Source organism: Lissotriton vulgaris, unplaced genomic scaffold (assembly GCF_964263255.1).
Source record: "Lissotriton vulgaris unplaced genomic scaffold, aLisVul1.2 SCAFFOLD_3205, whole genome shotgun sequence".
In the NCBI taxonomy this organism is placed as follows: domain Eukaryota; kingdom Metazoa; phylum Chordata; class Amphibia; order Caudata; family Salamandridae; genus Lissotriton; species Lissotriton vulgaris.
The window spans coordinates 174,850-197,514 of NW_028251786.1; the positions used below are offsets into that span (position 1 = coordinate 174,850).

Sequence of the window (22,665 nt, forward strand, 5' to 3'; positions counted from 1 at the left end):
GCCAAACACTTGGATGCATAAGTTCTTTCTGAACTTTCACATGCTCAATCTCATAATGATCAGTTAGCAAGGAGAACATATTTACATATTTCTCAGCCCATATCCATTCTTTGACTTCCATCGGGATATGCTGAGCCAATTTCTCCCTTCTCGAGGGTACAGACCCTTTCCCCGCAATCGGCATTAGCTGCTTACCTGAGCTAGAAGCTGTAACCGCCGTTGCTGCCGAACTCATGCCAGCTGCGGGTTGCTCTACTGGAGCCTGTGGGGAAACAAACGGACAAGGAGGTTTCGCGGCCTCTCGTGACTGCCGCAACTGCCTCATTAATTGCTTGGCCTCCTCGGCCGTGTCCCCCATAGCCACGGAACCCCCGCTGCTATTACCCAGCCATGCCGCCAGCTGGGCGGCCAACTCCGGGGGCATGTCACCTTCGTCCACTGGGGTAACCACAACGGGGATCCGCTGGCCCTCGGCAGGGGCCGGCGCGGGAATCTCCGCTGGACTAGGAGGGCTCGCCGGGGGAGCCTCCGGAACTGGGACCTCGTCCTCATTTGACCCATTCCTGGCCCTCTTCCTTCTTCCGGCCGGGGCCTCCGTCGGGTTGGGTCTTTTTGGCCTACCCGCACCGTCCCTGGCCGCCATTTTTCTCTTCATCTCAGCCATGTCTTTCACCAACATCCGGAGCATCTGGTCGGTGCTGACCTTCTTTGCGACTCTCTTGCCCGGCATTTTCCCCACCTAGGTGAAAGGTCCCAACGCGATTTGCAGTGCTGAAAGAGAAAAGAGAGAAATTACCAATTTCAAAATTGGCTCTTCGTTCCGTCTCGAGCTCACGTGCAGCGAGGAGGTGCAGCTTCAGAGCACAGGAACAAGAGGATGCTTCCTTGGCTTGTTGCTCCTTTTATTCTTCTCCGGGCGGGCGTAAACCCGCCTCCTCCCGCCTCCAGGGGCGTGGCGGACGGCTTCAGTGTCTAGGACAACCCACTCTTGGGCGGGAAAAAGCGCGCCCCGGCTACGCCGCTTCGGGCATACCAGCCGAGACGCGCCTCCCGCCTAAAATGGCTTCCCGGGGGGATCGGGGTACTCCACCATACGTTCGGGGGGACCGAGTGGTCGCCCCTTTCCATTCTTTCTGTTTTGCTTCTTTTCGCCATAGGCGAAAAGAGTAAACATTGCCGGCCGGGCTTTCTTCTTAAAAAGTTTTACCTCCAGATTATCTAAAATCTCTGTGTCAAAACTACCATATTGGGGCCATTTTAGGACACCATCGTTTCTGGTGTATGGGATCCATACTTCATTATATGTGATGGGGCCTACGCCGTGTTTCACATAGAGCTCATATGTTGGAGTTCCAATCGGAGGAACCGGACACGAATCCTCCAACCGGGAATCCCTATTACAACCAAGGCAAAACAAATTTCCAAGTCTGCTAAGACCAGGCATCTTCGCTCTTTAGTCTAGCTTCAAACTTCGAAGGATTATCGAATACGATAGTCTCATGAATACGCGAGTCCTTCGGTTTGGCACTTGCAAGTTCCAAACAAAACGATCCCGAAGGATACCCAAAACTAAGAATTAAACTAAGGACTGGGAGACGCTCCACTTATACTTAACTGAGGTATCGATGACTCGTCTATCGTTTCGCTCTACAAATCATCAAGGGTCCAAAACAGGGCGATAGTCAGGGCAGCAGTCCTTCGTAGCCGTCGGGACGTGGGGAACCTCGCACCAAAGACCTTCGGACCACATCGACATGCAGGGGTCGCTGAAGTGGTTGGCCGTCCTCTGGAATTTTCACACGAAGCTCCTCACAAACCTCTGGCTTGGACCGGTACCGCTGATACCGCGCCACGTTGGACGCCAACTGGAGTACCGGGTTTTTATGGACCCGGCAGTGCCAGGGAATACACCTGAAAACTCCTGAGTCCTTCCTGTTTCAGACTACAGAAACACAGAGTCTTCTGGGTGAAATCAAAGATCATATTTATTGGCTGCAGCCAGTAACAGATATCCTAGAAGTACAAAAGTATGAAGCGCATGTATGTTCTCAGGAGACTGCTCTCTTTTACGAAGCCAGCCTTCTTCTTTTATACACGATAACGTGCTTTAGGCAAACATTCCTTATTTTACAGTTGACCATCAAAATATTTTTACTACAAAGAAAAAGCAAAGTCATGATGACAAGCCCACATTTCTGTTCGTCCAGTTCATAATTGATTACCCGGCAAGGCCCAGTATTTTCATCAGATATCGACGGACCCCTAATAAAGTCGGGCACCTCCCCCCTCGTAAAGCAAGTCATAAAGTAGGAAACAGGGACAGGTGCGTGTAAGATTAGGCATGGTTTGTATGCGGTGAAAGGTTTATGACATGTTGTGCCTTGATTCTGATCTCGCTCGGCCACTGGGAAAGGAACTGCCTGAACAGGTTTGGCTTCAGGCAGTGGAGTTAGCTTGCCCAGGTCACAGCGGAGTCAGCAAAGGTGTACGTGTCCTTCAGGCCGGTTTCGGCCTTAAGTCATTGCCTTATGTGAGGGCAACCACAAAATGGCTGCCGATCACAAAATGGAACCCGTGGGTTCCGGACAAGAAATCCGATTTCTAGGTGGTTCCGTCACTCGAACATGACGGAAATGCTTGTGCCTAGTATTCGAACCATTACCGGTCTGCTGATACCAAAATCGTCATGATACGACCATGTATCTGACACGGGTCCAGAATTTTCAGTACCACAGAGTTTGTGAGAATGTTGCTTGATGTAATTCAACTGCCAGACAAATTAGCTGTGGTAAAATGTGCAGCACACTGTGGTAAATATTTAATTACCGTCCTAATTTCTATGCAGGTAAGTACTTAAAAATAAAATAACTCAATCGGAAAGAAAGACGCAGAGTCCGTGGTGTTAGAGTTCTTAGGGGTTTTATTCCTTAAAAAGGAATGGTTCTTGAACCGGATATCGGGTTCCTGACACCACTGGGGTTCAGGAAGTGATAGAGCATACTTTATTGACAATACATAACTTTTATACTTAAAGCACATAATGGAAACCAATACAGAAGGCGTAACAGCTGAGAGAAACAAGATAAGAGCACACACGTGTTAGCAATACGTAATCAGAAGGCGTGAACTAGGGCGTGCACAGAGATGTGTGCTAGAAACGTCACATGAAGGTGTCACAAGTGGATGGGTACACAGCAGAATCTTGCAATGTCAGCAGAAATCTGAGGTCTGGATGCGCGCGCAGCTGCATGACGTGTGATTGACGTGAAGCTGGAGGGTGCAGAGGACTTGACATTTACACTAGAGGAAAGAGACAGAAGTCTGGCATGTCAGATCAACTCGTTCCTATATCATATCTGATATCTGATGTTTGGGAACCATATTATCTAGAAGGAAAGGTCTCTTGGGCAGAGGCTATCCTATACTTGACTATGAATGCGTGCATATGTGCCTACGTGTCTGAGTGTAAAGCGAGGGGGCCATGGGCCTACCATGGTAACGGGAGCTATGAATTACTTGTATGGAGACAGAAAGGCCGGGCCCTTTGCTCTGCAGCTGAGGGGTTGTTTATCTATTCTGCTGGACTGGAATGTGTTTTCGGGAAGCTGAGCTTGGCTATGCTGATAACGTGAAGGTAAAATACTGTCTTTGGCAGGCAAGCAGGCCGAGCCTGGCCCCGCTCGCCTCGCAGGGAGTAGGACAGAGTTCACGGGGGGGGCATCCCACGTTGCAGTTTCAGGAGGCAGAGATGACTTTGAAAAGAGGCTCGATGACAGAAAACAGGGCCTAGCTCGCACAGAGCCAGAAATACGTGAAAGTGCACCATACAAAGACGGTGGCAAGGCATACTTAGGAACGGAATATCCGACCCATTCAGGGTGGATCTGAAAGAGGACATGTTAACGTTGGACGCAAATGTATTTGCGCCTTCATAGCTGGCACAGGAGGAAAGTTACATGCACTTTAAGCTCGTACATGGAGACAGTGGGGTACACGTTAGGGAACATTTCTTGACCATAAAATGTATATTTCCTCATTCCCTCCTTGTTCCCTACGGACCCTTCATGATAGGTCAATCTTCATTAATCCATTTATTTGTGTAGTTAGCATCATCTGCTCATCCTTTTTCAAACGGGATTTAGAACGTTGACTTGAATGGGGAGTGCAGGATGTGGCGCACAAGCCGCAAATCGCTGGCCCACATTGTAAACATAGACAGCAACTGAATACTATAAGTAGTATTGTTCCAAGGAGTGACAGTATTTTCCAAGCTGAAATAGTAGTCCAGAGCCAACCGGACCAAGTCCAAGTGCCTGGATTCTGATGTATCTGACTAGCTATCTTATGGAGACGTGTAATAGCCTTATATACGGACGGAGCATTATCTGGAATGAAAACACAGCAAGCTGACCCGAGGACCTTACAGGCTCCTCCTCGATCGGCCAGTATGACGTCAATAACAAGACGATTTTGAAGAACGACAAGTCTCATAGCAGACTGTTCCTCAGTCAAGTTACCTAGGGCGGAAGTAGTCTCTTTCACTACTGCTTCGAGAGTTCTGGTCAAGTGACGGATAGACTTACTATTAAAAATAGCTCCTAAATAGGGGAAAGAAACCTTTATTGAAATCTGTGTACTGTTCCCATGCTGTCTCAGTATAGTCGACAATTGGGAGATCTCTTTTTGGTCTGTGAACTAGACGGGAATTTCTATGATAATCAGGTGGAGCTAGGAAAACAGGTGGCAGTAGGAATCCAATGTAACAGGTCCCATCCCAATCTAGAGGCAAACGTATATATGCTGTCTGACCACAAATGAAATAGGAATGACGTGTAGCTTTGAATGTGGACTTGCCCTTATCACTAAATTCGACCACAGTAGTACATTTACTATGACCCAGGTGTACGGAACCATTCTTTCTGACACATAATTCACCTTTGACTGGTAGTACTGACATAGTGGGCAAGTCTGGCTCGGTTTCGGATTCAACATTTAGAATCATGAGGTTAAGTGTAAAATTTCCTAATCCATATACTTCATTTTCTAGATCAGTCCCTGTCCTTTTGGGAAGTCCCTCTTTGTCAGGATAACATATTCTATGCAAAACTGTGTTCAGGTTTCCCCATACCCAGTTACCCTGATAAACTACGGAATTTGAATCTAAGGAATTAATCAAACTAAACCAGGCTCCACATGAACCATTGTGTGTGAACGGGTACGGGAAGAGGGGCAGAACTCCCCTGTTTTTCTTGTAGGGAGGGAGTCGGCCACATATCCAACAATTAGTAGCGTTGCTGGTCTGATGAGAGTGATGTAACATACTAATGAATGTATTGTTGCGCAGCGCAAGTCGGTAAGACAACTCATGAGGGGGTAATTCGCTGAAAGAATGCTCGGCAGTGTTATTAGAAGAAGAATGTGCACGTGTAGCAATAGGAAAATAGATATGCAAAATTACACTTGTGACAATAATAGTGAGACTTAAAGAAAACATAATCCATAAGGTAACAATACAGTAACTTTTGAGAGATTTGCAATATCGTTGCTTCTTGATCTGTTTCTCTCTATCTCTCTCTCTATTGGGGTCTAGGGGATACATGTCAGAAACTATTTAACCGATTCACCTAGGGGAGGACTTAAACAATTAAACTGTCTGACTTGCTAGACCGCAACTTTAATTTATACTCCTCTTGCGGAGTTTTCTCTACCATGGGAAGTTTAGAGTCACTAGAATCTGGGCAGTCCTTTGAGGGGGTGGAAGAGTCAGTCTCTGGCAACAGTTCATTACATTTTTTAATATGACTCGTATGAATCCACCCCTTACGGCCCTCAACCTTGATTGCAGTCCTCGTGGTCAGAAGGACGAGCTTCGGCTCCTGCCAACGGGGCTCCAGCGGACTCCTCCTATCGAAATTGCGTATCAGGACAGTATCTTCGGGACGGACATCGTGTGGCTTCACATCAGTGTTGTCGGGAAAAGCTGCGGCAACCTGTGAACGACATGATTGGAGTGCAGACATCAAGGAGGCAAGGTAATCTGTCAGCATATTACAGTCAACATCGGTTATTTTCTTAGGCATGGGCGTCCCCCACATATTTGGTGGCCGGCCAAAGACCACCTCATACGGGGATAGTCCTGATCTCGAATGTGGGACCATTCTCATATAGAATAGTGCAACTGGCAGGGCGACTATCCAGTCGACCCCTTTCTCTTTACATATTTTAGCAAGACGGGTTTTCAGTGTCTGATTGTGCCTCTCTACAAGGCCAGCTGCCTCGGGATGTCGGACGCAATGGAATTTCCACTGATATCCTAGCAGGAGTGAAACCTGCTTCATGAGCTCGGATGAGAATGGCTGTCCGTTATCTGAGTACACGATACGAGGCAAGCCGTACCGTGGGAAGAATTCTCGAACCAGCTGCTTGGCAGTGGTCGGGGCAGTGTAATCTGGGACTGGATATGCTTCGGTCCAACGGGAAAGTGCACAAACAACTACGAGGACGTACTTGAATCCTCGACAACGTTCCATCTGGATATAATCCATCTGGAGGACTTCAAAAGGGTGATCGGGAGGATGAAATCCACCTTGCTCTACAGGGACGCTTTTACCTGGATTGAACTGACAACAGATCATGCAAGTACGCACTTTCTGTTTTGCTGCTGCTCGTAAATGTTTGTTGAACCAGAGATTCTGTAAACTGTCTAACATAGCTTTTTCTCCCAGGTGTGCTGGACTATGTGCTGTATTTATTATGACTTGAACCATAGAGTCGGGGAGAAACCATGTAGATTTTCCCTTCGTCATCCATCCCTGATCTGTCTGGATCCCTCCTAGTTCAGACTGGAGTAGCATGTGTCTGAATATCGATTACATCTAGTGTGGGATCCCTAACTGTCATACAATGTGTCGGTACTATTGTCTTTGTCACATCAGTTGTCTGGGTGTGAGTCAATGCTGTATGTTTTGCTGTTTGGTCCGCCAGGTCGTTACCCTGGGAAATAGAATCTGTAACTCTAGTATGTGCTTTACACTTCATGATGGATATGCCTGAAGGCAGATGTATTGCTTCTAACAGTGCTTGAATGAGGGGACCGTGTTGGATCTTGGCACCGTGAGAGGTCAAGAAACCTCGTTCTTGCCATAACACTCCGAAGTCGTGTACAACTCCGAAAGCATAACGTGAATCTGTATATATGTTAACATTCCTGTTTTTGGCTAGTATACAGGCTCGGGTCAGAGCGATAAGCTCTGCTGCTTGAGCGGACAGTGTATCAATACGGTGTGTTTCTTTGATTTCAGTTTCAGTGGTCACTGCATATGCGGCCACTAATTCTCCTGTGCTTGTTCTCATACATGAACCGCCCACGTAAAGTGTCAGGTCTGGATTTGTCAGTGCAACATCTGTTAAGTCTCGTCGGGGCTTTGTTACTGCATTAATGATCTCTATAAAATCATGCGGGGCTAAATCTGTCATAATCGAGGGTAACAATGTGGCAGGATTTAGAATGTTACAGCGTCTGATTTCTATGTGTGGCTGGAATAGCGTCAATTCATAACCTGTCAGTCGTGCTATAGTCAGGTGTTGTGTCTGTGTTCGATTTAGCAGGACTTCTACAGAATGTGGAACTTGTACTGTCAATGGATGTCCTAATACTATTGAGTCGCTTTGTCTGATTGCTAGGGCTGTCGCTGCAACTGATTTTAAGCACGCAGGCAGAGCCTGGGCCACTGGATCTAATGTACTTGAAAAATAAGCGCAAGGCTTATGTGAACCTGCTTGATCTTGTGTGAGGACAGACAACGCTGTACCATCACGTTCTGTAACAAAAAGTGTAAAAGGTTTGCTGTAACATGGTGTCGCTAAAACTGGTGCTTGACATAAAGCTTTCTTTAATTCCTCAAAAGCCTGTGTATGTTCCTGAGTCCAAGGGAGGACAGTCGAAGTCGCTGCCTCCTATGTTGTCAACTGTATCAGTGGTTTAGCTAGAAATGCATACTGAGGAATCCATTGTCTGCAGTACGAGGTGAGGCCTATAAAGGCCCGCACTTCCTTTTGTGTCTTTGGTTGTGGTAACTGTGCAATTAACTGAACTCGATCAGGTGTGAGCTGTCTTCCCCACTTGGACAGCAAGTGCCCAAGGTACACCACTTCCTGAATACAGAATTGTAGCTTCGAAGGAGACACCTTGTGTCCCTTGTCGGCCAGAAAATGTAAAACTGTCAGTGATGCTTGTTCACATTCGGGTTCACTTCGTGCGGTGATCAGCAGATCATCGACGTACTGTAGTAAGGCAGTGTTAACTGGCATTTGGATACAGTCAAGTTGTCTTTTCAGTGCTTGGCTATAGATGCTGGGGCTTTCTGTGAATCCTTGAGGTGCGCGTGAAAATTTGAAACTTCGGCCATTTAAACTGAATCCGAAGAGATATTGGCTCTCTGGATCAATGGGTACACTGAAGAAGGCGTTCTTGAGGTCAATTACAGTAAAGAACGTCGCCTCTGAATCAATAGCAGTCAATAAGGATGAGATGTCGGGAACCACAGGATACTGTGGAACAATGCATTTATTCAGTTCTCGTAAATCAATCACCAGCCGATATACTGGCGGTGCATTGGGATCAGTACGTTTAAGAATCGGAATGATAGGGGAATTACAGATATTGGAGTCGGTTTCTACGACCACTCCTTGGGCAATGAGCTCTTCAATGATTTCCAGTAAAGCCACTACAGCATCGGGTGGTAACTTGTATTGTCTGATTCGGGGTAAAACAACTCCTGGTTTGAGTGTAACACGGTATGGTGTGATGTGCATACAACCTACGTCGGTTGGGCCTTGTGCCCGCAGGTGTTTCGGTACATTTTTCAATCTGACATCAAACTCTCATAGTACATAGTGACCCTTAAAGTCACGTAGAAAAAGTCTAACTCCCTCCGGAGAACAACATATCACTGCTCCTAGAGCCTTCAGTGTCTTGATACCTAGCAAGTTTTCTGGACATGATTTCGTGAGTAACAAGTCTGTAACACGTGATAATGGACCTACTGCTAGGGGAACAGGTTTCGATACTTCATTTACAATAGGCTGTCCTGAAAAACCAAGGGAAACATTCTGTGAGCCTGAGAGGGGTGCCCCTGGAACTTCATCATGACTGATCGTTGTGCGACTTGCCCCTGTGTCAATTAAAAACTTTCTGTCTTTTCCCAATACTTGACTATGTACATAAGGACCCTCTTGATCTACAGGAATCTCAATAAGAGGCAAGCCAACCTCCCTCTGATAATCGGGATAATCAGATTGGGCATACTGGTACATCTGTTGTGAAACTTGCTGCGTCGCGGCAATGGGCTGTGGCTGTGATACCGCTACGGTCTGTACTGTATGTGGTGGAGCATGCATAGGCTGTATATTCTGTGAAGTCTGTTGCTGGACCTGGTCTTGTCTAGGCTGACGCGGTCTTTCTTTAGTTTTACCTGTTGATATATTGTGTTTCAGGACTGGACATTCGTTTACGTAGTGACCTGGTTGTTTGCAATAGTTGCATGTCCCTTTAACAGGAGCTGCTGAATTACTTGTCAGGGTCACACCCTTTTTCTGACCGTCGGCTGGAACCGACTGGGCCACTAACATTTTCATTTTCGTGTCTTTCATACGTCTCTGTTCGTGATCCTGTTCTTCTCTAATTCTGTTCTGGTGATATTGTAACATTTGTAACATCTGGGATGGCGTATTTGCTTGCCATGTACTTTCGACTTTATATACACGGTTCTTAACTTGTGTCAGGGAATTCTCGACTAATTTTGTTACAAAAAGGTGCGGGTATGACTCGCTACCTGGTTTCAGGCCACTATTAATAATGAAACATTTCTCGAATCTTGAATAGAAGTCACTAGTATCTTCATCGTGTTTCTGTTTACAGGCTGAGATTGTCAGGTTTACTCCGCGGGATCCAGCCGATGCAAATATGGTTCCACCTCCAAATGTCACCAACACCCTGAAGTATAAACACAGGGTGTTCGAGCCATTAGGCGAGGGAGAAAAATAACAAACTAAAATAAAAAAATGTGGGATGGGTAAAGGTAGGGTCAGCAGGGAAAGGACGCCTGTAACAGAAGACAAGACAGATTTCAGTCAAGTGCTTACTAGCATGAAATACTACTCTCATATGGTCTCACTAATAAAGCATGCACACGAATAAGTACCTGGGCTGAAAGAAAACCCGACCTTGGTTAGAAAACATCTACACTCCTTCTGCCATAATCTGTGAGGAAGGCCTAAGGAACACATAGATTTAGGGTAAATGAACACAGTCCTGCTTTAACATACACATACACACCGTACTGAGACACTTAACCCAACACTCACAACATACCACAGAATATGTCAGAGGACTCAATGTACAAGGGGGTCCAAATGTATCCACTGGAAGTAAAGATATCCACCACAAAGTAAATCAGGATACGGTAGTGTGTAGGAAGCAAGAACTACAACACTCCGCTCTCAATATAACAACTCAAAAGTGTGTACATGGAAAAAGCAAACAGAAAAACGTAGTTGCGACCACCACTGAATTCTGTCAAACAATAAACCCACTGGAAGCCAGTACACATAAGACCAGGGGAAATTTGTAGTTTCCTCACTACACACCCTGATCCTTGTTTCCACAGAATTATGCAGTATATAACGGAGACGCGTAGTTTCCTCACTACAGCGCCCCGCTAGTACAGTTTCATGAATATTGCCGAGTGTACGGTAACACGTGGTTTCGACCGCCACTGTGTTCCGCCACCTCTAAATGCCCAAATCCGATTATAATGCCAAGATCTGCCCACAATAGTGAAACAAGGCTCCGAGCCCCTGGAGACAGGCAAACGAACAGCTGACCGCTGATGCGGTCGGTGCAAAGGAACAACAGTACCTGTGGGCGGGCGCCGACTCCGTCTCTAGCCAGGACAGGATACCGAAGGACTCCCCACGAGCCCACGGGGTCAAAGAGCCCACAGGAGTCGGGAAGTAGCTGGCTACTCAAGGAGTGGATGGCGTGCAGAGCATCCGCTCTCACGCCGAAGGCTGCCAAGAATCAGAATAACGCGCAACAGGAAGCGCGTCGGGACCCGTGATAAGCTTCCTGCGGGACCCCGCCGGCTCATGGGAAATGTAGTTCTCCCATTGTGGTATGCGCGCTGCACTTGCGGAACCTGACAGAGATTGCGTCCCAGTCTTCCTTTTTAGTTGTCAGTAATCTTGGCAAAACCTGTACTATTAAACCTGGTAATGCTTTAGCTTTGTCCCCAAGGCCTAGCCCTGGAGTACGACCTTTTTCCTCGTCTTCAATTTCAGTCCAAATAATCTTTTTATCTCCCACCTCCCATTCTTTTTCCTTGAGTTTCTCGTAAATGCCTGTGGGCAAAAGTACTTTTAACAATTTCATAATATCCGTATACGTGTAATCTCCCATGAGTAACATGTCTTTAATTTCTCGGTGGAAACCTGCAGGGTCTTTATCGTGACAGGGTACTAGTTTCTTCATTTCTAACAATTCCAACTTTGTTAAAGGTGTGTACACAAACACACGTCTTAGGGTATTATCGTCATTCATAACTGGGTGTACTTCTCGTAAAGGATTCTGCCTGTCAAAATGAAACATTTTTCTTTCTGGGGGCGGAGCTGAAACATATTGTGGGCCTAAGAAAGCGTTATATCTGTGCCGTTGTTCTAGAATTATTTGAATTAACTTGGTACTTAGGCCTCTCCATTTATTCATAAGTAGTGCTTCTAATGTATCAGGTAAGGGACCTGGATCAGAATGTTGATGTCTGTATAACGTGATGAGATGCTGAATCATGTACATACCAGCTAACTTCTGCTCGTCTGGGGAAAGATTCAAAAACGTCTGTGCTACTGTATCATCACTATATGTGCTAGGATTGTCAGCCCATAGTACTGCTGACCGGGCTAGTTCTTGTTCATCCATAGAATTGAGTACATGGTACCCCATTCGTTCTTGAAGAATTTTATCGGTAACCTGAAACAGATATTCAGGAGAACTCGTTTTTGATACGCCAGAGAGAAAAACTCTCTTGCTTTCTGGACGAATGCCTTTCTTAAGGTAATTTCCCTTACCTACATACGCTATCATTTCTTTAGCCGTGTCAGATTCCTCAAGTTCGTCCTCCTCGGAGGAGTCATTCCTGTCGCTATCTCCTTCCTTTTCTTGTTCCTTTCTTTCATGTATTTCTATTACTGCTTTTCTGATTCTTTTGTACATATTTGCTATAGAACTCTGTTTATCATGGTTTCCATCGGCTATATTCTGACCCCACTTGTTTAGTGCGTCCATCTCGTCCTTGTCTACTCCAGGCCTGTCTCGTTCTCTTATAAAACAATTTATGAAGAAGCGTAATATACAACCTTGAGTGTCAGCTTTCTGGTGAGCCAGGGCCTCTTTAATACTTTCAGGATCTTCCCCAGTCTGGACAAAATGATATATTCTATCTAGGTGTTCAGTCATTCCTGGAAATAACACTAAGTAATCTGTAACTTTTCGTAAGCGTAGTGATGCTAACAACATTCTATCGTCTTTACCGGGTACTGGATCGTATCTGCAAATTGAAAGGGGTTCTTTAAGCATGTCGTAACTTGGTGTTCGGGGTGTACGTTGCTTTACTACGTTCCTAAGGTTTAATCTGTGTGTTTGTGGCGGGGTCTGGTAACCTCCTGTCGCACCTCCTGAGGCGGAGGTTTGAGCATGGTTTGTCTGTGGAGTCTGTATGTGTAACTGAACTTGTCTTTTACCAGGATCAGGCCCAAACGGATTCAGTGTATTAATCTTAGGTGTGGGAAGTGGTGGAGGAGCAGGTGGAGCAGGATGTCGAACGGGGGAACTTTGTTGTGGTACGGGCTGGGCATTGTCTTGGAGTGGGTTGCCACCTCCGTCACCGTCAGTAGGCGGTACGTGGGCACGTGGATTGGTGTAAGCGGGAGCTACATCGTCTAGATAGGAAGCAAGGAATATGTCTTTGGTGGTCCTGTGACTTACTTTAGTTGGAACCAATGGTGGCGGCAGATCTTTCGGTATTTCTGGAGTGTCCTTAGGCAAACCCTCGGCCACTAAATACATGCCATTTGCAAGAGTGTTTCGCATGCGGTCTACTTGTTCTGCTTTTACTCGGATACCTTCAGTAACTAATTCGTTTTCTCGGACTTCATCCGACTTTTCTCTATGTTTTTCTGCTTTTCGGAATGCTTTTTCGGCACGTTTATGCGATTCTTTACGCCACAATTCTATGGCATCTCTCTGGGATTGTCTGGCTTTCTTTTTCCATAGCGCTTCCTCTACTCTCATGATGCACTCGGCATCCCATGTCCCTGTAACAGGCCACCTGTGTCTCTCTTCTAGGTGCTTGGTATAATCAGCCCATAAATCTAGGTACAGTATGGCATCTAGGCCATGCTTGTGGTACATAAAATTTCCAGGAGTGTCCCTAGGTGGGACAGGAATTTCTTCCTCTAGTATCCCTTTCCTAGTTCCTATCTGTCTTAATTTATTGAAAAACGGCATCTTGTTACTTGGTACTGGACACTCCATACTTGTTACTTACACTGAACACAGCTAGTTATACAAAAACACAGTAATGTACATCAAACAGTCACTCATACCACGACATTAATCACATGAAACATTTTGAACACATATGGACTACCCTTGAACTCCAGAAAACGAGAACAAAAAATCGAAACCTTGAATACTTTATATACTGCTAAACAGTACAGATACACTGCCAAGAACAGTGCAAGAACTTGAATGCCTGATGTACTGCTAAACAGTACAGATACACTGTCTAAAACAGCGCAGACCGTGTTTGTGTACCCAAACCCGTCTTTACCGGATACATAATAATGCACCCGTCTAGATGCGTCCCCAGCAACGGTACTCACCGGGAAGCACGGAACAGAAGGCCTCGGAAAAAACTCGACTGGACTGGACCGGACTCGACTCGACTCGACTCGATACGTGAATACTTTGGAACTGGTGGGCCTCTTGACACCTCGGACCTTGCTTCTTTCGGCTAGGCTCTGGTCGGGATCCTCCGCACTCCTCACCGCCTCGTCTGGGTGCTGATCGCAGTCTCCGTCACCTCCGTAGGCCTGAGGGAGATACAGGAAATCCTGCGGGTACGCGTAGTTGTCCGTCTTGACTATGGCAGGGGGCAAAGGTTGCAACGCACCAACCGGCGCGTGGGGTGGGGGAGGGGTCCCTATTCGGGCGCCAAATTAATGTGGTAAATATTTAATTACCGTCCTAATTTCTATGCAGGTAAGTACTTAAAAATAAAATAACTCAATCGGAAAGAAAGACGCAGAGTCCGTGGTGTTAGAGTTCTTAGGGGTTTTATTCCTTAAAAAGGAATGGTTCTTGAACCGGATATCGGGTTCCTGACACCACTGGGGTTCAGGAAGGGATAGAGCATACGTTATTGACAATACATAACTTTTATACTTAAAGCACATAATGGAAACCAATACAGAATGCGTAACAGCCGAGAGAAACAAGATAAGAGCACACACGTGTTAGCAATACGTAATCAGAAGGCGTGAACTAGGGCGTGCACAGAGGTGTGTGCTAGAAACGTCACATAAAGGTGTCACAAGTGGGTGGGTACATAGCAGAATCTTGCAATGTCAGCAGAAATCTGAGGTCTGGATGCGCGCGCAGCTGCATGACGTGTGATTGACGTGAAGCTGGAGGGTGCAGGGGACTTGACATTTACACTAGAGGAAAGAGACAGAAGTCTGGCATGTCAGATCAACTCGTTCCTATATCATATCTGATATCTGATGTTTGGGAACCATATTATCTAGAAGGAAAGGTCTCTTGGGCAGAGGCTATCCTATACTTGACTATGAATGCGTGCATATGTGCCTACGTGTCTGAGTGTAAAGCGAGGGGGCCATGGGCCTACCATGGTAACGGGAGCTATGAATTACTTGTATGGAGACAGAAAGGCCGGGCCCTTTGCTCTGCAGCTGAGGGGTTGTTTATCTATTCTGCTGGACTGGAATGTGTTTTCGGGAAGCTGAGCTTGGCTATGCTGATAACGTGAAGGTAAAATACTGTCTTTGGCAGGCAAGCAGGCCGAGCCTGGCCCCGCTCGCCTCGCAGGGAGTAGGACAGAGTTCACGGGGGGGCATCCCACGTTGCAGTTTCAGGAGGCAGAGATGACTTTGAAAAGAGGCTCGATGACAGAAAACAGGGCCTAGCTCGCACAGAGCCAGAAATACGTGAAAGTGCACCATACAAAGACGGTGGCAAGGCATACTTAGGAACGGAATATCCGACCCATTCAGGGTGGATCTGAAAGAGGACATGTTAACGTTGGACGCAAATGTATTTGCGCCTTCATAGCTGGCACAGGAGGGAAGTTACATGCACTTTAAGCTCGTACATGGAGACGGTGGGGTACACGTTAGGGAACATTTCTTGACCATAAAATTTATATTTCCTCAACACAAAAAGGCAGATGACTACAACACCCGAGGTAACAGGTATGTAGACTCAATTGCTAAATACTGTGCCAAAAATCTTGCATCCATTAATAAGGAAAGGGAGAAGAGCATATTTCTGGTTAAAAGCAGGATGTAGACAAAGAGAGGAAGATGAAATCTGGGTTTACAAAGATGAAAGACCAGTGATGCCTGATGGCATGATCTCAAATATGGCCCGAATGTACCATGGTGAAGATCATATTGGGAGGGATGCCATGCTTCGCCTTTTTAGACAGACGTAGTAGAATCCAAAATTCAGGATGATTGCTGAGAGCTTGTGCCAGAGATGCCTAGTTTGCCAGCAGTTTCATCCAAACAGAAGAACTATTGTAAGTTTGGGAACCATAGGACGGGAGGGAGGTCCATTTACATGTGTGCAATTGGATTTCATTGAGCGTCCGCCACGTAACAGACTCAGATATGTTCTGGTGATCATCAGTTTGTTCTCCCGAAGGGTAGAGGCTTTCCCCACAAGGAGGAATGATGGGCTAACTGTTGCAAAGTTACTTCTACGTGAAATCATACCTAGGTTGTGTTTCCCAGTGATGATCGAAACTGATCGTGGTCCAAATTTTCAAAATGAACTCATGCAAATGGTATGTGAAGCACTGGACATTCATCAGAGACTGCATTGTGCTTACCGACCCGAGGCTTCAGGAGTGGTAGAACAAGTAAATGGAACAATTAAGAACAGGATTGCAAAAATGTGCTTAGCTACAGGACTAAAGTGGCCTGATGCCTTGCCACTTGTTTTGATGACCTTAAGAAGCATACCTGACAGGAAAACTGGAATATGTCCACATGAGATCTTAATGGGAAGGGTGATGAGACAAGCATATGTACCAGTTGATAAATTGTTGACAATTAATGATGACATCATACTGGATTACTGCAAAAACCTGTCTGACTACACTGCAGAAGAAACTGTTTGGTGCCTCGTTGGCAGAGACCAAGACAAGTTGTTTTGGTTAGCACTACTGCAGTTAAGTGTGCTGGAGTAAAGATATGGGTACACCAAGTCACACCATTTGTGTGCCTGAACCTGAAAATCTAAACAAAGAAAGTGAAAGCACAACTGATTCAGATTCTGAAGTTGAACCAGAGAGTAGTCCAGATACTGAAGATCGACAGGATTGTTGATATCTGGAATTATCAGATACTAGCTCTGCTTCTGAAGGTGAAGGAGAAAGTCTTGAAGTACCGAATTCTGAAGATCAATCTGAAGATCGAGAATTGGTAAAGACTGTCACCAGTAAGGACACTGAACAGAGTGAAGATAAAACTGGTGAGCAAGAAAACTCTGAAGAACAGTCAGAAAGCTCTGGAAGCAGGAACGAAGATCCTGAAACTGGAAAAGAAGGCAAAACTCACGATAAGGATGAGATTCCGAATACCAGCTATGGAGATGTTCCTAACAGAGTGAACGAACTGTCAAGAGAGAAAACTGACTCTGAAAAAATAAAAAGAAGTTGTGAAGTTCATCAAAATTAAACTGTCGAACACACTGAAAGTGAGACTGATGACAGTGCAGTTGAAACTCCATTGAGGAAGAGTCCAAGAAAAAGGGCTTGGAGAGTGGAACATAACATCACAGAGCCTAAGACAAAAATATTTTGTAAAGGAGATAATTGGCCTAGAGGAAATGATGGACTGAGATTCGAACTGGTTAACAAAGAAAGAAAACAAGAAGAGCAGGTTAATGAAATAACCAGTCAAAGCGAGGCATTGGGAAAGAAAATAGAAATTGTCCAAAGGCCAAAAAGAATGAGAAGACCAAATCAGAAGTACAAATCACCTGAGTGGACATATATCGTTTTACCTCCAATTGAAGAAGTAAACAGTAGTCAGAAAAATTTGAATTGCCCAAAGACAAATGGGAAAAGGGAGTAAAGAACTGAGCCACAAAGAAAAATGGTAATTTGATCAAAAGGACAAGGTAGAAGGTAAACCTGAAGATTCAGGAGAAGGAGAAGCAAAGGGGCATTGTAAGTGAAAAGAAAAACCTATAAGTGACACAAGGTCGAAGAAAATTCTGTTAGAAAACTAAAACTTGTAAGTGACATTAGGGCGAAGAAAACTTGTTAGAAGGGAAGAGGCATATAGGTGAAATAAGGTCGAAGAAAACCTGTTAGCAAAATTTGCTGTGTAAAAAAAAAAAAAAAATGCCTACTAATGGTCATAAAACGAAATGTTCTATTTTTAGAAAATGGTGCAGGATGTGTTTAATTTGCACTGCATTCTTGATATTGATATGGAGAATTTTAGCTATTATCATTCCTTTCTGAGATAATTTAGTGAAGTTGAAACATAATGTGAGTTCAAGTGAACAAAATGTTGAATCAAAGCCTAACAAGCAGCATGTATATAGGCCAGAATTAGATCAAGATAGCTCTATAAGTGATTTGACTAAGAACACATTTTCAAGATTGTTATCTGAGTATGTTAGAACAATAGATGCTAGTGACTGCTATGCGTGTCTAAAGTTACCTGTATCTGTTTCTGAGGGGGTGACCTATCATCACTTTCCGCTTAAATACGGAGTCACGCGTAGTGTGATTGCAAGCCTGTTTTATCAAACAGGCAAGCTAGAGTACCATTACTCAAATTTAGACAGAGTGTTTGCGAAGTTGAATATTGATAATGCACTGAATAAGAAAAAGCCTGCCACAGTTATGGGAGAATACTTTTTTAAAATAGATGAGTTAAGTCATGACTATGCGTTTAAGAATAATTTAACATGTAAAATGAGAGTAGAAGAGAAAACATTTTAAGATATGGTTGAATAAAGGCGGATTGCCTATAAACGTAAAGAAAAATAAAGCATGAGAAATGGAAATATTGGACATTTAATGATGAAAATATTGATGAAAGAAATGTGAATGTAGCAATAAATATAGACACTCCATTATTAGGGAAATTGTGTATTAGGAGAGACAACACTGTGTATTACAATGATTTTGTGGAAGCAAGTCAATGTAAAGATACCTATTAGATTCTAGGGGGTTGGGGATCTAAAGGGGGAAATGATCCAGTTTTTCCAGGTGTTTACTTTATTTGTGGAAACAAGGCTTATTACAGACAACCTGACCACTGGTATGGGACATGTATTGTGGGTTTGGTCTTTCCTAAACATTTTCATGTAGATAGAGGTACTAATGGTATTCATAGATAGGTAAACCTTTAAGTCGTAGAAAAAGAGAAAGTGTCATAGAAATAATAGGTGATGTTTTTGGAGCACTGATACCAGCAGTGGGAATATCTTTCAATGCAAATCAATTAGAAGATTGTCAACGATAGTAGATCGTTTGTCAACAGACACAGCAGGTGGATTCCTAATGGTAAACACCAAAATGATTGCTATGAGAACTATGGTAATGCAAAATAGTCTTGCTCTTGACATTATATTAGCAAAAGAAGGAGGAGTTTGTAGAATTTTGAAGGTACAGCATTGCTGCACCTACATTCCAGATAAAAGTCAAAACATTGAAAAGTACATTACAAATATTACAGAATTGCATAGAGAAATTGAACCACTGGAAGTTGATGGTATTCTTGAACGACTTGGTAGAAGTGTTACAGCAGTTAAACATTGGTTTCAAGAAATAGGTACTTCAATTATAGGTTAAATACTAATTACAGTAACAGTAATAGTATTAGTTATTGTAATGATAAGGTTATGTTGTATATACAGAAAAAGAAGGAATGTTAGAAAGTCATTAAAGAAAATGATCCAAGAGAGACGAGAAAGAGAAAGAGAAAAAGATGATATAGAAATGGAAGAGTTCCGAGAAAAGATTTTTAAAGATACCAGAGAAAAGTATTCTAAAATACAGATTTACTAATCTGAAGAATTTGAAACATGTTCTGAATAAAATTTTGCAAAATTTTGGGAGATATTTGGTGATAAATCATCAAAGGGTGGAGTTGATGGAGCAAGGTGGTGAAACAAAATTTTGTGTACCCCTTGTAAAGTCACACTTCCATAACTGTAATATGAACTAATTGAATGATGCATGTAACTAATCAATCTAGAGTAACATTCCACCTACACAAGTACACGTGGGAATTAACTTTGCTTATGTTGCAATTATAATCAACTAATTATGTGATTCTGTCGTGCCCTAAGCTAATAAGCAGCTTTAAAATAATGGAATGCGGCATGAATGTGCTTTTGTTTATGTACTTTAGTGGCAAATCGTGGGATTAGGTGAGTATAATACGCCTAAATGTTGCTTATTTGCTAGGTAACTACTAATAGGGAAAACCTCAGTAAGGGGGAGGTAAACAGAAAGGTTAAAATTCGTAAACTAACGTTCGTTTGTGTTTGTTGCTAAGATAGTTCCCATTTTTGACTTGTGAGGCCTAAAAGAAAATGGAGTCACTCGATTACTGTGGCCATAAAAGAAGTTTGCATGCACGAGCAAAGTCCGAGTCTGAATGTGAGCTGTTTGTGCCTGGAGTGACTACGGTTCAAGGACAATGTGGCCTGGAAGTATAGATGGCTGCCAAAAGGATGAGCACAATGGTTCAGAACGTGAGAATATCCAGCAAAGTTGCGAGTGGAGAACAAGACTAGCCCGGACTTGGGTAAAACAAAGGACCCATTCGAAATTTGCGGACGGAAGGAAAAATAATATTACAGTGACGAGATGATGCTCATCCCCCCCAAAATTGTCCAATCAGAACTCAAATTTAGGTTGAAAGTTATACTTTTAGATAGATAGAGCTAGTGAAAAAGGTATAAAAAGTGCTGATTTTACTGAATAAAAAACTTCTTTCCGATTTACACGAGAGATGCTGCTTGAATGCTGATTTTCCTGAGATGTAAGACTTTGAATAATTTTTCTATTTCCTTTGACAGGGAGATGCACTTTAGTTGAGGGTTTAGTTAGGGAAGTTAGGAGAATAAACGATTATTTGGTAACTATCTGTCTTTTTCTAAAATACTTGCATTTCTGCAATCTAAATAAATGACCATCTCTGAATTTTCTGAAATTAACAGTTTGAGATAAAACTCTTATTCTTTAAAATGTCGTTTTTGAATAAAGAAATTAATAAAGTGAATACATTTTTAGACATGAAAATTTGCTTTTAATAAAAATTAGATAAATAAAGAATTAAGCTGGTCTTGAGTTTTCCTACGCCTAATTTTTTACAAGCAGATCTGTCAACCACAGTGGCGGCATGTCTAAATAAATGTTTTGTTAATAAGAACCATGGAAAACTCCTTTAAACTGCAGGTGTAAATAGTATAAATATATGGTTATAGTTTAGACATCCCGCTATGATACAGCAGCTCTCCTCTGAATCTCACCGATCCATGAAGTAGTGGTGTAAGTATTATGTGAGTGACTCGCAGTGTCACGGGCCCCACTGTTGAGTACATGTATGATTTTAGGGAAAGATATTATGGTTTTAGAAATTATTTCTGGAGTAGCGCTGCATCAGAAGTGCCAGGAAGCCATTTCTTGTTCCTACAGCTTTATGTAGCAAATACATGACAGGGACAGTAGTCCACTGTCAGTGCAACAATTGCACCTTTGGTACACCCTACCTGGTCATAGAACAAGCCTAGGCCTCAGCATACACAGCAGATTAGTGTGGTGCTAGAGCCATCAATTACAAATTGTCATAGCAGATACATGCGATCAATCATTCAGGGCAGAGGAACGTGACTGTACATGATGCAGAGTACAATCCTGTCCCAACAAAGTCTTGTTCTTAGATTTTGGGTGTTATTTCTCATTGCCTGCCAACTTGGCCTCTAATAGACTTAAGCAGTACAGTTTATTGCCATCTTGTCTATTGAGCTAATATTCCTGCCAATTTTGTTATGATTTGATCACATTTAATTCTTACATAAGGCATCTAGCAATGCATCACTGTAAAATCTTCAGAAGTCAAGCACCTTCATCACAAGCCATCTATGATACCTTGAATATATATATAGCCCACGTACATAAGCACCTGGCAACCACAAAATAGCAAGAACACAATCAACAGCCGAAATATCCCTCAACCAAACTTACTCAATATCCCTATAGAGCCTACCCTGAATACCTCCTCCCTAACTTCATACCCACTGCTCCATATCCACAGTGTCCTCCTAGAAATAGCCCCTTGGCAAAACAATAACCATTCATGATCTATATATTACTAAGAAATGGCACTTCTTCACATAACAACTCATAAAAACCCCAGTTAGAAAACCTTCACTAAACGCAGGAAACCTGGACTGCTACTTGTTTAGGAAATTCTTAATTTTGAACAAGTTCTGACATTTTTCAGGGTGGAAAAAAAGGAATCTGAAATTACATCAGCTGAGCTTTCTGAATGCTACAACTGTAATTTGTTACCGGCCTAAACATAGTGGCTAGCATCGACCACCCTTCGTTATGTTGCTTACAAGCAGCATATTTGAGAAATAATAACATTCTTTAGTTCATACGATCTGAAAATAAAATGACCATTTCTCGCGATTACAATTAAAAAGTAAAAAAGGTGAACTAAAGCATTGTATTGTGTTTTTCCACAGGAGACGAGCTGTATCCAGAAGAACCAGATCTGACAGGCAAGAAGGAGTTTGTTCTGTCCCCAGATGTCTTACTGAAAAGGAGGAGTAGGCTACACAGAATTGAACATCTGGACAGTCATACTACGAATATCTATGTGAACATTGAGCCAAAATACAAACATATTCAACCTCTTACTGTCAACTTGAACAACTGTACAGAATGCTGTAGTTAATTTTAATCAATCATTGTCAATGCCCACCTGCATTTAGGATTAAAGCAAGATAACATATTCTCATAATCTTTTGTCTACATTATTGTTTAGACAATAGCAGTGTTTCATAGCAAGGTTCATATCTGTACTGTTAACATAAAGATTTATAGTTTGGTAACAGTATATCATGGAGATGTTTTTCATCTAGAATTTCATCAAAAAGACAAGGAGAGCGAAACTCTTGTTGTCTATGATGTTACTCAGAACCCTGAGGTGAAAAATATCCCTGTAGTCCACTTTTTGCTCATCTAAAATGTTATGTTATGTATGTTATGCAGATTTCTAGAGCGCACTATCACCTGAGAGGGTATCCTAGCACTGAGCAGTTGAGTT

General features: G+C 43.4%; 1 protein-coding gene across 1 annotated transcript in view; it reads left to right on the top strand.

Moving 5' to 3' along the window:
- The window catches only part of LOC147662765 (acyl-coenzyme A diphosphatase NUDT19-like), a 189,540-nt gene extending 167,183 nt beyond the window's left edge, over positions 1-22,357 (top strand). The window contains exon 4 of the mRNA XM_086950916.1: positions 22,082-22,357. Within this exon, the coding sequence (XP_086807042.1) occupies positions 22,082-22,293 (212 nt within the window). The 3' untranslated portion in view covers positions 22,294-22,357. The remainder of the gene's footprint in view (positions 1-22,081) is intronic.
- The last annotated feature ends 308 nt before the right edge of the window (positions 22,358-22,665 follow it).